This window comes from Telopea speciosissima, chromosome 2, assembly GCF_018873765.1.
Source record: "Telopea speciosissima isolate NSW1024214 ecotype Mountain lineage chromosome 2, Tspe_v1, whole genome shotgun sequence".
Classification (NCBI taxonomy): domain Eukaryota; kingdom Viridiplantae; phylum Streptophyta; class Magnoliopsida; order Proteales; family Proteaceae; genus Telopea; species Telopea speciosissima.
In genome coordinates this window covers 21,602,956-21,620,569 of record NC_057917.1, presented here as the reverse complement: position 1 = coordinate 21,620,569, position 17,614 = coordinate 21,602,956, and the positions used below count along the sequence as shown (strand labels likewise).

The window sequence follows — 17,614 nt, the reverse complement described above, 5'->3', positions numbered from 1 at the left end:
ATCTGTGCAGGATACTATATTACTAGACTAAATCTCGCAAGATGGTCCTATTTCTTTTTGATAGATGGTCGAATTAAGTTTTTTGATGCAAGAACTCTTCATCACCTGGACGAGCTGACAACTATCCTTTTTGTGATCCGTAAAGGTCTCTACCATGCAGCCTACATTGGGTTGAAGATTAAAGAAGTTTGGAATGACAACTAGTTCATTATTGATACTCTTTCTTCTCCAACCAAATGCTCATGGCCGTGGAATTTGTTTAAGGACTTTATATATATATCTAACCATACACAGGATGTGACTTTTATCAAGGTTGGTAACCAGTTTTGTATAACTTTAGCTAGGAATATGGCTAAGAATGCCTATCTCATAAACTCTGTACACCTCTAACCCTTCTTGTTATAGTATCCTTTATTTTCATCAAAAAACCAAAAAAAAATCTACCTTTCCCCTCAAGAAGGGGGTGTGTGCACATAATTTGAGAAGTATGGAATCAATGGCTAAATACAACCCAATGGTAAGTAGAACATCATGTCCTTCAAATTGATAGGACTTGGCCACTATTTATGGAGAAGTTTATTTGGTGTCTATATCTCTTCTCCTCTCATTTCCTCTCTCTTCAATAGAATCTCACCATACTTTCATCTCTCTCTCTCTCTCTCCTACCATATCCCACCCCACTAAAAAGTATATATTCTTTTATTTCCTTCACTTCCCTCTTTTAGCAAACCCAATCAACAACACGTGAGACCCACGGTCACAAATTTTCCACCCCTTTTTATCCATCAAACAAACAAAGCCTAAAGCACTTGGACAGTTGAATTCCTACCTCCTACTTCCATTTTCCCAATAGAAAGAAAATCCATATAGCTAGTAGCTATCCTCTCCCTCAACCCCAAAAAGAAAAGGAAAATAAAATAAAAGATGGCTCATATAATTTTGTTGGTTGACAAAAAGAAAATATGTTCATTTACATGTGGGATTGTCCAAACGATACCTTATAGGTGTATTTTGTACTTTAAGTTGTAACCTTCTTTTGATTGCTCTTTGTTTTATTCCCACAAAAGTTTTAAGTCAGGGGTAGAGTAGAGTTTTCAAAATAATTTATCTTGCTAAGGGGTGAAGCAAGTTCTTGTTGCCAATCCCACTTAATTAGTTGAACCAAGGCTTCGTTGAGTTGAGTTTACAAAAAACAATGGGAGAGGGACTAACATACTACCCCTTTATATTGGCATCATACATGCCTATAAACAAAAACAACAAACTCAGCCTTATCCCACTAAATGGGGTTGGCTACTTGGATCTATTCAGAGCAAATTAAGTAAAACAGAATGAAGAATAAAAATGAACAAATGAGATTAAACAAAAAAAAAGTGACAAATGAAAGATGAAAGTTGAAAGTAAGAGGAAAGAGGATAGCTCAGGAAATCAGGAGAATCTCAACTACATGGTGTTGATAATGTGGATCCTTGCCCTCCAGTAGACTCTATCTGAGTTCATACTTGGTACAAGACTTAGACTATGCATGTCATTCTTCACAATCTCACTTACTGTCATTTTAGGTTTGCCCCTAGTTCTTTAAGCTCCATCAATCGGAATCAGATCACTCCTCCTTACTAGGGCGTCCCAAGGCCTTTGTTGCACATGGCCAAACCACCTCAAACGACATTTTCGAAGCTTGTCGTTGATTGGGGTAACTCCCACGTCAACTCTAATACATTCGTCTTCCACACTTTATCCTTTCTAGTTTTGCCGCACATCCTCATCTCTACAACACAAAGCTTCACTATACGAAGATTTATTAACTTCCCAATATTTTGCCCCATATGTCATAGCAGGTCGGATAACAGTCCTTTAGAACTTTCCTTTAAGCTTTATGGGAATGTGCCGACCACACAGTACTCCAGTCTCACCTCTCCATTTCATCCATCCCACTTTAATTCTTTGAGAAATATTTCATCTATATCACATTCTTTGTATATGATAAACCCCAGATATATGAAATAGTCACTTTGTGGTATCTCTCTCTCTCAATTTTTACCATGTCATCATCCTACATAGTGTGACTAAAGTTATATAGCATACACTCCATCTTTGATCTACTAATCTTAAATCCTCTTGTTTTCAAGGTCGATCTCCACAACTCTAACTTAGCGTTAATCTCTGTTGTCCTCATCCACCAAAACAATATCATCGACGAAGAGCATACACCATGGTACCTCGTCTTAGATGTTCTTGGTTAACTCATCTATGATAAATGCAGACAAATAAGGACTTACGGCTGATCCTTGATGTAACCCAATCGTAATTGAGAACTCCTTCCCTTGGCCTCCCACAGATCTCACACTAGTCACCACAGTCTCATACATATATTTAATTACCTCTATATAATTACTCGACACCGCTCTCTTCACAAGAACATGCCAGATTAGATCTCTAGGGATTCTATCAGAGGCTTTGTTCAAGTCAATAAAGACCATATTGAGATCCTTCTTGCTAGCTTTACATCTTTCCATGAGCCTTCTCAGTAGGTAGATAGCTTATGACATGTATCTATTTGACATAAAACCAAATTGATTCTTTAAGATATGAGTTTCTCTTCTTAGACAGGCTTCAATAACCTTCTCCCAGAATTTCATTGTATGACTCATTAGTTTTATGCTTCTATAGTTATTGCAACTCCGGAGTTTACGCCATTAAATAAGGAGAAAAAAGAATTAATTTACAAAAACACATGTAAACCATAATCACATATCCGACTATTTTCCAGAAACCATTTTCTCATTTAAGGGAAATTCTTATTGGAACAAAATTTGGCAAAAGTGTATCTTCTTTCAATGAGGGAAAATCATATCATTTCACATATGTATTTGATGAACATGCAAAGGGACAATTCTTGAGAATAATATCATAGAAAATAGGCTTCCTATTCGGGAGAGTAGCCTATGCCAACACTCTGATGTCTCTCTCTCTCCTCCACAAAACAAAGGGGCAAAGGTGTCTTTTTATATGCAGAGAAGAGAAATAGAATCCCTGCTCGGACAAAGTTCTTTTTTCTATAATATAATAATAAATCATTATTAAATTATTATAAGGACGAGATCGTTGTCTGGTGGCATGGCCCCTACACCAGCATAGGGCCAAGGAGCACATGCAAGGCATGAACATGGATTTTACTTCACTAACGGTGGGACAATAATTTCACACACACACCAATGTATGGGCTCAAGATCCACATTACCAGATGTTCTTTTTCCCTTATTTTAAAAACCCTTTTTTACCGTGACTTAAAGAGCTTTTGGCAATCAAACAAAGGACAATAAAAGATGGTTACAATCTCAGTTCACCACTTTGGTTAGAATAAGATTCATCAATAAAAAGTAAAAAGGCATGCTCAACCCCAACCAACACACTTGACAGACAGGAGCCAACTACATGTATAAACAATATAGATCCTGTCTCAAGCTCTGGTGACCTGAAGAAAACAAGCAAATTTTATAGAAAGTATGAAATCACGACGCAAGCATTTCCCCCCTTCGTACAGATGGGGTAGTTTATGTAACCTTTCCTACTTGTTGCGGCTACAAAGATACACATTTCGTTGAGTCATAACAATGGTAATAAAGATACAAATTATAACTCCTGTCATCACAACCAGCTCAGTGTCCTCTTCCAATTCAAGCCCATCAACCTTCTTCCCCAAATTCCTTTGTGAACCTCTCATGCACCTCAAGATCAGTTTTGCTCACAGTTGGCCTCTGCCTTGCTAGCACTTTATCAAAATCTGTTCTCGTGATTGGTGGTGGAAGAATCTGTGCATAATGCATATGCATTAATTAGTTGCAAGAGAGAAGCTTAATTCATAACTAAACCAAGATAGGACAGTATGATGTCAGCCAAGAGTACCACTTCCCCTAGACTCCTGCTAACCTTGTCCATCAATCCTTACCTTTGAAGCAAGGCCCTTTGCTGCAAGCTCCTGCATGGAGATCTGAATAGCTCCTGGCTGCTTTGGTCCACATGGAACCCAAGTGTCCTCGGGTGTCCTTATAAAGAACATAGCATCCTGGGTTTTACGTACAGGTTCGAAGAGGACATCCTTAACCTGTAGTAACAGAGAATGGCATCAATGAAATGACAAGGCAATAATCCTATTAGAAAACCTTCAAGTACGGAGATGGAAGGATAATCACAGAGAAAAGAAGAGAAAGAAACATCCAATAAAGGATAGGCACTCACACAAACTGAAATATCTGAACCTGAGTACCCCTCTGACTTGCGGGCTAATTGCTCGAAGTCACTTTCAGTTAGATTGTGTGGGGTATCCCCTAGATGTACCTGTAGAAATCCATTGAATTGAACAGAGGAATGCCAATTAATTGTGGCCACAAAATGTCTATAATGTTTTTCCATGTAGTGCACAAAAATAGGGCTAATTGGGTCAAGAACCTTGATTGCAACAAGACGCACTATCTAGCTACAAGCTCTATTACCTTGAACATGTGCTGCCTAGCCTTCAAATCAGGAAGAGGAATGTATATCCGCTTGTCAAATCGTCGACGAATGGCCTGTGATTCACATTCTATTAGAGACGGCAATTTAATAGTCCTTCCAAGATCCCATAAACACGGCCCAACAATGAATAGTTTTCCACCTACTTGCACACATATATTCATCCATACTAGTCCAACTGATGCAATCATTACATCCTGATATTTCAGTTTTCTTAAGAGCAACCCAAAGGAAATATGTTCTAGATTTGCTTGATGAAAAAAGGTATTCTCGATTCTAAACCAGCGGAAACTCCTATGGATGTTAATATGAAATATGTTACTGGTCAAGGTGAGAATCATTCTTCCTGAAGAATGAACTACTACAAAAAAAAAAAAAGAAAAAAAAAAAGAAAGTAATAAAAATACATCGTCAAAATAATGTTTTGCATTTGTTCATGTCGAAACTCAGTGTTACTCTCACAGTTAAAGTCCAACTATTGATCAAACTCCCATTGTAATGCTTGTATTAAGTAGCACAATGAGTTCCATGCCCATTTTTTATGCTAGCATTTCTGTGGTATAACAATCTTTTCTCTCTTCCCCAAACATTATCACGATGTCTCAAGTATTTCAATAATACATTTACAACCCAAGGTGACCAATACATAGTCAAAACCTACATTTTTAATTAATCCAGAAGATATTTTGGCTCATCTATTATAAATTTTCCTGTACCTGATCAAGAGCATAGGGAGTGTTTGTAGCTGCAAGAACAAGAACTTTTTCATCATTGTGCCCTACACCCTGAAATGTTATTTAACAGAAAAAAAATGAACAAAAAATTAGTTAAGATAAACAAAGACATATGTAAACCAAAGTACTGACGACTGAGTTGACAAATTCACATTATGGATTTTAATCATGGGCATAGCTCAATCCAAGATCTTATCACTTGAAGCAGAATGACTTGAAAAGTAAAATTTATCATTATTGCTACAATGAATTATGGCTCAAACTTCACAAGTAAAACTGACTTGGATCAAAGAACAACAGCTCAAAATTAAATTCAACATTATGGAGTAAGATAAACTAAAGAAATTTCGCCTTCCCCAAAGTGTGAAGTACACAGAATACTCTCAAAACCACATAAAAACCAAGATTCATGAAGCTAATGTGTATGTATGGATAATATGGTATTAAATTCTTAAAGTAATATCACACTGAAGAAAGTGATTATATGCAGAAACCCTTCATGGCAACCGTAAGGTGTTCAATGGCTAGACATATACATGTTTAAGATAGCAATCATGAGAGGGAGCATTCATAGTGAGGAAGAACTGGTACATCTCCTATCCCTCCTGCAAATAAATAAATAAATAAATCCTCTTTTACTGAGAGATCACCAGAACTCACACCTACATAGTCAAAAGGATTATACCAGAAAGCATTCCTGTTGATTATAAGACAGACCCTGATTTCCAAAGAGTTACATATAAGCCCTGTCTTTTTTATTTGAAATCTGGTTTACCCCCATATTGTCTAAATTCCAGACACGTCCTTCTCAAATCTTAATTACAGTTCGATCTTGTTACTTGATTACTTTACTCCCAAGAATCGGAACTGTTCCAGAAAGTACAAAATTGCCGCTCATCCTTCTATTTGAGAATTTCATCATTTTAGTGGGCCTAAAGCAGGGTTTTGTAACCCAGGTTGCATTAGTTTGTTCATTGGTTTGAAATTTTGGGAACAATTAATATATTCAGGCCACATCTCAGCGATGGGCAGCTCCAACTTTCAAACATAAAACATGAGACACCCTTGGCCATCACCCAACTCCTGCCTTCTTTTGTGAGTTCATACCTGGATGCTACAGTAAGGGGAGAGAGCCTTGTGAACAGCAGCTGACATGGATCAGATACTGTACAAGAGTGCCCACGACAACCCAAAAACAGAGGTTTTTCCACTACTGAAAAAACCCCTTTGTCTTCCTAAAAGAAGCAGCAAATGCCCAAGTTCTCACATTCTGTCTGTTGAGAATGAATCTAGGCTAGAACCAAGTATCTTGATTAGAATATTCCTTATTCTAATTGAGATACACTTCAGTTCTATTTCTTGTGTAATCAGTGTTATCCTAATTAGAGTCAGTCTATGATAGTTTGAGTCCCAGTTTAGTTTCCTATTGTAACTAGGTTTATGATTCCTAGTAGGATTAGGAATCCTTTCTATTCTATGTAATCTGAGTTATCATAAATACTCATTGTTTTTTGGGGGGGGGGGGGGGGGCTGCTAGTTCGAACCAACATTTCTAGACAGTCCCCCATTCCCTTCTTCATCTCTCTCGGTTCTCTGGTTTCTTTATTCTAATCTATTACACTGTCTATTAGGGAAAATCTATAGGATCATGGTTTGGGAGTGTATTCCATTAAAAATCAAAGTGAACCTATATTCCAACTACCAATGGTGAATCTTCAATCAGATTCAGGCCCTCAGCTTTGGCAAAGAGCCTACCCCAGGATGTTGGCAAAAATAGGAGAGGAAAGGAGCGTAGTGTCACCATATTTCATCCTGTTTCTAGCATAAAATAAAAATCTATAGAAGAAGCAAAAAATAAAAACAAAGCAAAGAAGCAATGAAGCAATGAAACACGGTATATCGAAACCTTGTCACCCAAGATGTTACCCAGGAACTTTTAATTTACATTATGCCTCTTTCAAACTCAATTTTGCAAATCATCTTTATTTCCAACAGGCATCATCTCTTCAGATATTTGGTTGCAGTAAAAATCTCATCTAAAGTTTTTGCTTTTCTTAACAAGGCTTCTGAAGAGGAAGAAATGATGTTAACAGACTTTTGTTGCAATTGAATATTACTTTAGTTCAATTTGGAGTTCTTAGCAATGTGTACTTCCATTACAATCTTATTAGACAATAACAATGACACTGATTGGTCAAAGGCCCTTTGATGTAAGACCCCTTCCATTACAATCTTATAAAACACTAACAATGAACAAGAGCGATGAAACACCTAGATCTCCCTCCTTGACCACCTCCCAGCATTCTCCAAGGAGGGATAAATATCTGTCTCTTCAAGGGAAATCTTTATATCTTCCTCTCTAATCCTACTTTCATGATAATTCACTGTCCATGTATAAACAACAGATGGGAAGGGATGCACAGAGATTTACAAGCTAAGAGATTATTGTTTGTCCAATTTCTCCCAGGTTCTCTATGCTCATCCCTTCTGCTTCCAGTATGGAATATGATTTTCTTACTGTAGTGCTGACCAGATAGTGGAAGTACTGAGCGTTACCATCTCCCCAGTTCTCTATGCTCATCCCTTCCGCTTCTAGTATGGAATATGGTTTATTCTTCTTGTAGTGCTGACCAGATCGTGGAAGAACTGCTGCATGTTACCATTCCAATGTCACTCCCAACTATTTTCCCCATTCAATTCCTAATCCAGTAATACCTTGAACTTCTCCTTCCTAATCTTCTACTCAACCATTCACTGTCCATGCAGGTACTAAGAGATGGAGGGGGGGATGCACACAGACCTACAGAGTAGGCAACTAACGTCTGTTCAACCAACTACAGTCCTCTATGCTTGTCCCTTCCACTTTCCAAATAACTAAATATGGTCTGGAATCTGGATTTTACAAGACTCCTCCAAAAGACCTCCTCTATTTATAGATATCTACAAATAATAGAAATGACTAGGTGTAGCATGAGTATCTGCCATGTATGCTTTATTTAGCCAAGCAATTATAATGTTTGAAAGCCAATTGCTTTCTTAAACATACTGAACACTTGGAAAGATAAAAACTGAAGGCTCTAAAAGAACAAAGCGAAGGGAAAGGACCTGGGTAAAATACTGAGGAAATACACAAGAGCCTATGATTCAACAAAACATATGATCTATAAAAACAAAGAACAAAAAGACACAGCCATCATAAATTCTCACTCAACAACACAAACCTGCATCTGCACAAGAAGTTCTGTCTTGATACGTCTAGAAGCTTCACTCTCATTTCCTTCACCACGCTGACCACATAATGAATCTATTTCATCAACGAAAATGATTGAGGGAGCACTTTCACGAGCCATTTGGAAAAGGTTTGAAACTAACTTTTCGCTTTCACCCATCCACTTCGAAACCAAGTCTGATGAAGAAACACTGCATTACGCAGCACACTATATTTTGTCAATTTGTCAGGCCAAGTCTATGTTCATGCACAATCTCAAGAAAAAGAAAATATTGCGATGTTAAAAACAATGTAAAAATTACATCATGAAAATATATACATTTCTGCACATTAAAAGAGAAGAAATGCAAAATGAAACATCTCAAGAGAAAACATATGGGCCACTAGATGTTTTAATCGCCAAAATACAAAGTTGATGAAATGTCAAAATGCAACATTACAAATGGACAGTGTATACCCAAAAGTGTAAAAGGAAAATGATGCAGTTAAGAGTGTCCAATCAGGACAATTGGGCCTTGGAATACTTTAGTTTGGCCCATGGTTGGGTTCTATAGACCTTAGGGTTATTATTTTTGAGTTTTTTTTAATTGTAATGGGCCTCTTTAATAAGCACAAAAATTGGGAATTAAGGGGATACACGGGATCATATACATGGATAAGATTGTACGAGTCCCATGTGCTATTAAGTAGTCAAGTTAGTTTAATCTAGAAGAGTCCTTTTAAGTAAGCGTTTAAGTTAGTTTAGGAAGGTTAAGAGTCATTAGTGGAGTCAATTTAGGAGATTCTATTTCTGCTTCTTATAAATAGTAATGTAAACAATCCACCCCCTCCACAATTTAGAATGGAATGAATTGATTTGGTTTGGTTATTGCCTTGTGTGGCTCACTTTCTCTCTCCCTCTTGTTTTCTTCTCCCAAGCTGGTTACTATCTTTCTCACTCCTCTCTAAGATCTTATCTCTCTCCCCCACGGTATTACCCTCTCTCTTCTTCTTCTTATCTATTTCTTTTATATTCTCACTTGTGAGTTGTATTCCTCTTGTTGAGAAAATGAATCTCACTCTCGTAACTCACAGCAAGTATGTTTTGATGATAACAAACAAATTGAGTGAATCTAACTCATCATCTTAAGATAGATTGTGTAGTACCTTACTCAAGTTGAAAGAAGCTCATCTGTTGAAGATTCAAGGAGTGAAGAGTTGAAGATTCACAAAATGATCAAGCTCAAGATTCACAAAATGATCAAGTTCAAGATTCAAAGAGTTTAGTGTTGAAAATGATCAAGTGCAACTAGATAGATTAGAACACAGTGCATAATGTAACTTGCATTCATACATCATGAGCATATGCATATTTTAGAGACCTTAGGTGGTACTTATTTATTCCTAAAATGACCCTAGATTAAAGTTGGTTTAATTACAGAAAAGACCCCAACGTCAGTCTGTCGAAAAATCAAGACAGATAATCCGACGGTAGATCCTCACGGTCAACTGGTAAAACAGAAATGCATCAACAGGCAACAACAGAAAGTTTGACGGTCCCTGCCATCAGACTGACGGATGACCGGGAGTTGACGATCAATCTCTCGGTCGACCAATAACCATCCGTCAGACTCCAACGGCATTCCAACAGCTAGTTTCCAACGGTCACATTTTGGCGGTCGACCATCAGTAGATACCGATAAACCGCTAAGAGTCAAAATATAGCCGTTAGAGAACTTTGTCACATGCCAATTATGCATTTAATGATGCCTATAAATACAGACATTGTTAGACCTTTTAACTATCCACTACAATCCAAAATGAGTACTTTATCCTTGAGTGAAAAACTCTATTCTAAAGGCATTTCTTGGTTCTTGAGTCAAGTAATCATAAGTCAAGTCTTCATCAACATTGACTCAAGCTTTTAAGTCTTCTTGCTCCTTCAAGTCCACATCAACGAGAAGTTCTAAAATAAGTCTTATAGCATTGTGCATTCATCTCATTCATCATTGCACAACTGCAAGGAGTAAGTGTCACACTCCTTGCCTCAGTAATACCTTATCTTCATATTCTTTATTAATGTTTTTTGCTCTTGAGTTAGTTGAACTATAGATGAGCAAATGGTTTGCATTAGCCTAGACCTAGCTTAGGTAGTGTAAAGGATTCTCTTATCCAGTTAAAAAGATTTGTAAAGGTGATTCTCCCCACCTATTGTACTGAAAGGGAAAACTAGTAGAATTCTCTCAAGGTTGAGGAGTGGATGTGAGTTGAACCACTATAAAAACTTGTGTCTCTTTCTATTGCGCACTTACATGTTATTTATCTTGTGAATTGTTATATATCATATTGCTCAATTCAATTATAATCAGAATAATTTTAAAAAAGGAAGGTATTCCACTAGTGATAACCTATTCACCCCCCCTCTAGGTTATCTTACACCTCTATCTTCCCCCCCCCCTTGATAACCTATTCACCCCCCCCCTCTAGGTTATCTTACACCTCTATCTTCCCCCCCCCCCTTTTTAAGTTCCCTCTCACCATATTCCTTTCCTATTTTTTCTCTGTCTAGTTAGACAACAATGCAATATTCTCTCTCTCATCCCTTTTCCACCATCAAATCAATATTCTAAAAAATACTTTTTGTAGAATCTTCTCTTTTCTACACCTATTAACCTCTCAATTTTCTGCTAAATTAAACCCCCCCCCAACAACTTAGGGTCTGTATGGCAATGTTTCTGTTCCAAAATACTGTTTCTGAGTCAAAAACAGTTTTTTGTGCTTGTGTGACTCTGGAGTAATTCTGTATCAACAAATGTTGTATGGTAAAATTGGAAAAAAAAAAAATTCTGCCACTAGAAAAAAAAAGAAACATGTATGGATTGCAAATTAAGAGAAGAATTTCTTCTATTTTGTGGTGGTGATGGTGATGGTGGCAACGGTGGACATGGTTCAAGAACTCAGCGAGATCTCGCTTAAAACTTGTTTTTTCCAATTAGCGAGTCGAGATGGGAGGCGAAATATAAAGTTACACAGACTCGATCGAGATCTTGGTCGAGTCAAGATCTTGGTTCGACCGACATGTGGATCGAGACAGTCAAGATCTCGACAGAAACTCAACTGTCTCGGTCAACTCGACAGGGAAACCAATGGTGAGCTGATTTTTTAACTTTTGCCACCTTGTTTCGACGGAAAACTTGCCGGAGACATCAATTAGCATCCTACTTGCATCAAACTTGCAAGATTTGTTACAAACCATCTCAAATTTGAAGACATTTTGAAGGTAAACCATTTTTCTATTAAGATTGATGTAAACTAGTTTGGCACAGTCTAAAGCCTTACTGGCTTCGGAAACATGGCTTGGAAGGATAGAAATATATCATATATGTTAAGATTGATGTAAAATACCCTGCTTTACATTTCTAATGCTTATTTAAGTTATTTTACATTAATTGAATGCTTTGATTGCTTTCTATTACTAAACTATGTGTAGAGTAGGGTATTTCGTAAGTCATCGCCTACCAACCTAGGGTCCGAAGTGAAACTCCTATTTGGACTTTGTTTTTGCAAAATCTGATAGTGTCATTGTGTTTAAATGGCCTAAAATAGGCTAAGTACCAATGTTTCAGGCCCAAACTAGGTCTAAAACCCACCGAAACCAGCCTTCGAGTTCCTAAAAAAAAAACACAAACTCGCCAAAATCTCGGCCCAACTCGGTTTTTTGATTGGGTGATACCAGTACCAAAACTGAGTTCTTGAACCATGGTGGCGGTGGCGGCGATGGTGGTGGTGGTGATTCGTGAATATCTAGTCTGCATCATGCACATTTTTGCTTTCAGTTTGTGTTTCTGTTTTTTCGGAGCTTCTTTTTTGTGTTTCTCAAAAATGTGATAGAACCATTTCTGTTACCTGGTTTGTTTAAAAAAAACACAAAAACGGACCAGGCAACACATACAGGATCTATTCCATTTCTGGCCCCAAAAAACGATTTTTTGAAAGGTTATCATACAGACCCTTACCCACTGACCTCATTTTCTCTCTCCATTGCACCTCATTGATTTCAATATTTTTAGGATATTTCATTTTTTTTTTTTTTAAGCATTAGGTTCTAGCACATATTCTCATGAAATCTGAAACACTAGATCTAGGATCAGATCTGGCCATATCAACCATCAGATTCTTCTTCCACCAATCATTAATTAAGCCCATCACCTGGGATCGGCATTAGGAAATTAGAAAAAAAAAATGAATCTCACTTGTTGAATAAACCAACTGGTGCTCCATAAAGTAGTAAAATCAGGAAACTTCAAATCAAATTTGAAGATGGTCATCTACATGCACACAAGTGACACAAAATAAATAAAGGTATTTCACCTGCATACCACACTCAATCCTGAATTTTAAGTCAAAGATTTAAAGAAGTCTAAGCACATAAAAAAACAAATTCTAATCCTTGGAGGAAAGTAAACAGCATCAGAGTTTCATAGAAGTTATTTACTTCAGCTGAAATTTGAAATTGTGTTGAATATAGATCAGGTCACCTTGGCATAATGGTCAACATTATTACTGACATGACGTTTAGGTCTTCAGTTTAAGATCTACAATAAAATTCACAAAAAAGAGATAACCCAAAGAAAATAAGAATAAGGTGTTTTGTTAACCTGGCAGATTTTTATCCTCTGATCATAAACTGGAAAAGCAAAATATGGGTAGTGATAAAGGTTATGGCATCTACCATGAAAAGTTTTTACAGGAAACTGCACATTGAGAATATCTCAGATATTTGTTAACCAGTTATGTTTTCAATCTCTCATAACCTACTGCAACCACTTCAACAGAATTCCTATCACAACAAACTGATATTTCTATCGTTCAAGCTGAACCGTTCAACATCACCTGAGCCATCAAAAAGTACTTAAGACATGAACCCTCATATCATATCTCAGCTGAGTAGCTGACAAATTAAAAGACCATGAGGCAACTTGTGAATAAACCATCAGTACTTTCCAAACCACCCCCTCCCAAGGCAAAATTTCCGCTAACATGACAATTGTAAAATATAAACCTACTGATAGGCACTGAAAGGATGACAGCCAGGTGAAGGAAAGGGATTAACTGACAATTAAGTATGCACCTCAAGCTATCCAGATTCCACAGATATGGAAATCTGAATTATATAAATAAATTAAGGGAGACAGATCTATACCCTAGTGGTGTGTAATGGTATCTTAAACACTAGCATGTTAATGATCGTCGGATCCCACTCTCTGCATCTTAGCCATTCAATCATCTGGTGGTGCAAGCCCATTCTCTCCATCTCTGCTACACCATCTTTCTCTCCAAACACACACACTCTCTCCCCCCACTAACCGCTGTAAAACCCAGCACCCTTACATCTCTCCCAAAGGCCTTATGGCCCTTATAAATAAAGATAATTTTCGTGGGGCTCTATTCACCTCACAATTTGAAAATTTCTCTCCAAGGCTGCTGCTGCAACTTGTCTTCTTCAAGAAGAATTTGTCTTGTGTTTGATCAAAGACTGACGGAATCGGTGTTTGATCCGATTAACACCTTGCAGTGGGAAGCCCCGTGTAGTTGGTTACTTGTTTTCTCCATTGCTGTTACATTCAAGTTCTGGTTTCAAGAGTTATTCTACATCAACAAAGTTCTGTCAAGTTTGTTCTTCAATCCACAAGTAAGTGTAAACCTGAATCAAACCCTAACTATCCTCTTCTTATCTTCTAAACCATCCACAACCAGCATAGCATCACCCACCCCTCAGAATACTACTACAAGCTGACCGAGTGTCCTAGCCCTTCGGAATACTCGATCCAAACCTGATTCTATTCTGCCAGTGCCCACTCTAACCCTAGAATCTCCACTCATCTCTCTTTCCAAAACCTAACCCTAACTCAACCAACCTTGCTGCCGATACTGTTCAGCAGCCTTAGACTGGTTAGTTGTTAAAGAGACCTTCACTGGAAGAGTCCCCTACATCAACTTACCTTAACCCTAGTCTCAAACCCTGGACCCCACTAAACCCTAACCCTAAATTTAACCTTTTTCATCAATTTAACCCTAACCGAATTCCCCTTTGAAGAACAGGTCTTAGATTTGGATTCTAGTTTGATTCCTTTCAACCCAGAACTACAGTACCCTCTCGCATCTACGGAGTTGGGACCCTGAGATGAATTTATTAATGGAGGTGCGGCGCTAGCAACACCTCCATCATGAATGTGTGTTGTGTCGTATTTGACTTTACTGATCTTTCAAGAATCTTAAGTAGAAAGATAATACAGCGACAGACCCTACTTGATTTCGTTGATTACATTTCCTCTATCTCTTCCTTAGAAACCAGATTCAATTTCCTTATTAAAGATTTAATTTGAAAATAAATTATATTAGAAACCAAAACATCTTCTTAGTCATCCTCGTGAGTCACAACTCATGTTTGTTTGTCCATTTTGTTAGTTTAGGTGAAGCCATGAAGTAGGGATCACCGACTTCGTGAAGTTGAAAGCTGGGTATGTAAAACTGGGAGCTGCCTCGGGGTTTGCACACACACACACACACAGAGCAGGGGATGTAGAGAGAGGGTGCGCAGAAGAGAGAGGGAGGACCGGTTGAGAGAGAACAGGGGAGAGAGGAGGAGATTCAGGGGCGGTGGGATGTAGCCAGGAACGGATGAGAGGGAGGGGAGGTGGGTTGCAGCGTTGGGGTTGTCGGGGTGCAGTGGTGGTGGAGAGACAGATGTAGTGGCAGACGGATTGAATGATTGAGATTCCTTTCCCTCATCTGACGATCAATAATATGCTTTAGTGTAAGATTTCATTACACCACGCTAGTGTATACATCACTTTCGCCCAACAAAACAGTAAATTCTAAGCATAATGAAACACAAAAGGCAGAGAAGAATTTGCCTAATAATTAAATTGGAAATAACTGGACTGCTTTCTGAATAATTGGATCAACTTTTCAAAAGGTTATAATACGTGATAATAGATAATATACCTGAAAAAAGTTGAGTCTGCTTCTGTTGCAACAGCCTTCGCCAAGTATGACTTTCCAGTCCCAGGTGGACCATATAAAAGAAACGCCCTCCAGGGTTGTCTCTTGCCTAAAAAATACAAGGCAAATAAAATTGTTAGCTACAAGAGGGCAGGATACATTTCCAATGCTCTATCCATGCAAGATAAATTTTCAAACTTAGGATATCTTCACAATTGATTAACAATCAACCACAACGAAAGCTACTAATGTTATACAGGAACTTTGGTTTCATAGATTGGCCCTACAGAGTACTGCACTTCTATTCCCCAAGACCAATATTATCCAGGCTTGGGGATGGCAGTAAAAAAAAATGAGTGGAGAACCCTTTCAGAATAAAAATTAAACTAGATGGCATTACGACTAAACGTCGTGGAACCATAGAAGTGATAGACAGAGGACCTAGTGATCGATCAAAGACTTGAGATCCTGGGAAATGCAGTAAGAGTTGCATCCTTTCCTTGTCAAAGAGATTAGATGTTAGAGAGAGGACCCAGGGATCAGATCAAAGACTTCAACCAAAGCGATTCGGATAAAGCCGAGTCGAGCTAAGTTACAGATTGGAATTATTCTTGTTTGCTTATTCTTGCTTTCCATTTGAAACTTTAAAAAGATATGGGGGGGACCAAACCAAATAATGTTGCCCATCCATTTAATTAGCATTAATCTAATTATCCACACAACTACAACAAAAATGACAGGGAGAGGAAGAATGTCTGTTCTCCTATGAACACTCCATCGTTGTCATGTAAGAGCCTACCAAAGACAAAACTCTTTCAAAGTTTTAACGCAGCACAACTCACAAGATAATCAGTTCGCCAGGGTCTAAACAAATTTAGCTTTTTTTGTCTGGCCTAGAGAGTATAGACATATTTGGCATTGATATTGGTTCTATGGAAGCCAGGAGAGGGGGGCTTTTGAGATTTTGGGAACAGTGCTAATGAGCTTGCACAATTTGCCCAAATCTGTAAATCAACAAGTATACCAAAATTGGTAACAGATCACTGGACAGATGGGAGAGATGCCCAAACCAAATACTGGATTAATTGAATGAAAGAAACTTACCAGTAAAAAACTGAGGGAACTTCACTGGTAGGATAACTGCCTCCTGCAATGCCTGCTTGGCGCTCTCGAGTCCAGCCACATCGCTCCACTTTACATTCGGCTTCTCCCTTATTATAGCTGAGTTAAGGCCCGACCTAAGCTTAGCTTGCTCAGGATCCTCCCCATCTCCCCCTTCTCCATCCTTGGACTTCGTCTTGGGCCGTGTAGCGACAGCAGCATCCCCATTCGAGGCAGGGCCGGTCCCTCCATCATCAAGAACAGCCCGAATCTCCTCGGCACGCCTGAGGTACTCGGTGAATTTCTGAGTGATTGCTTCCTTAATCTTAGGGTTCTTTTCGTACTTCAAATGGGTCTTGAAGTACTCTAAGGCGTTCATATAAAGGGGAAAAGCCTTGCTGTAATTCCCCGCATTATCTTCATTAACCGCCTGCTTCACGTATTCTATAGCCTGTTCCTTGAAATTGCTATACATCTTCGGATTCCAACGAATAGCATAGAAAGCAAAACCTTAGGGAGGGAAAGGCTGCAGCAAATCCAACCCAAAACCCTAAATATTCTCCTGATATATTCTCCCAATCGAATTTATATAATTGATCAAATAATATACTGAAGAATTTCAAATTCGCAGGCTTCGACCTGGAGCGAATAGTGAGCCTACTAATTACAGAGACACGGGGTGGGAAGCTCAATGGAACCTTCACCTCTGACCTGCCCAGGAGATTCCCCAACTAGAATTGGAGAATAAGCAGAGAGATAAAAAGGAAAACACAGACCTTGATTTTGGGTTTAAGACTGGCGATCGATCAAACGAGGTAGCTGAACGTTAAGTTCTTCCCTTTTCCTTCTGCGTATTCGTTCGATACCCTCTTTCTATTTTCCGTGTTTCAATCAATACCTCATCTAGAAAGCGAATTTACGAGCTGATACACATAAAACAGAGGCAAACGAATTGAAATTCTTATTAATCGCTGCGTGAAAGATTAGAATAAAGACAAAGAAAAAGGAAAGTCAGAGCAGTGCGATGGGCGAGGGAGGCGACGAGCAGACGACC

General features: G+C 38.3%; 1 protein-coding gene across 1 annotated transcript; it reads right to left on the bottom strand.

Moving 5' to 3' along the window:
* Positions 1–3,476: 3,476 nt before the first annotated feature.
* Positions 3,477–17,375, bottom strand: LOC122652217 (protein SUPPRESSOR OF K(+) TRANSPORT GROWTH DEFECT 1-like). The gene is made up of 9 exons (XM_043845898.1): positions 17,150–17,375; positions 16,564–17,116; positions 15,463–15,568; positions 8,468–8,666; positions 5,229–5,297; positions 4,494–4,568; positions 4,240–4,338; positions 3,950–4,105; positions 3,477–3,812 (listed from the first exon to the last, which is right to left on the bottom strand). Exons 2-9 carry the CDS (start codon positions 17,033–17,035, stop codon positions 3,687–3,689), a joined length of 1,302 nt encoding a protein of 433 aa, XP_043701833.1. The 5' UTR covers positions 17,036–17,116; positions 17,150–17,375; the 3' UTR covers positions 3,477–3,686.
* Positions 17,376–17,614: the final 239 nt, after the last annotated feature.

Excerpts from the sequence above, each read along its gene's own strand:
- LOC122652217 (XM_043845898.1), bottom strand. The coding sequence starts at position 17,035 with ATGTATAGCAATTTCAAGGAACAGGCTATAGAATACGTGAAGCAGGCG. Across the intron at positions 4,569-5,228 it reads CTCCCTATGCTCTTGATCAG|GCCATTCGTCGACGATTTGA; the intron begins GTACAGGAAAAT and ends TGTGAATCACAG. Across the intron at positions 3,813-3,949 it reads CAAAGGGCCTTGCTTCAAAG|ATTCTTCCACCACCAATCAC; the intron begins GTAAGGATTGAT and ends CATTATGCACAG.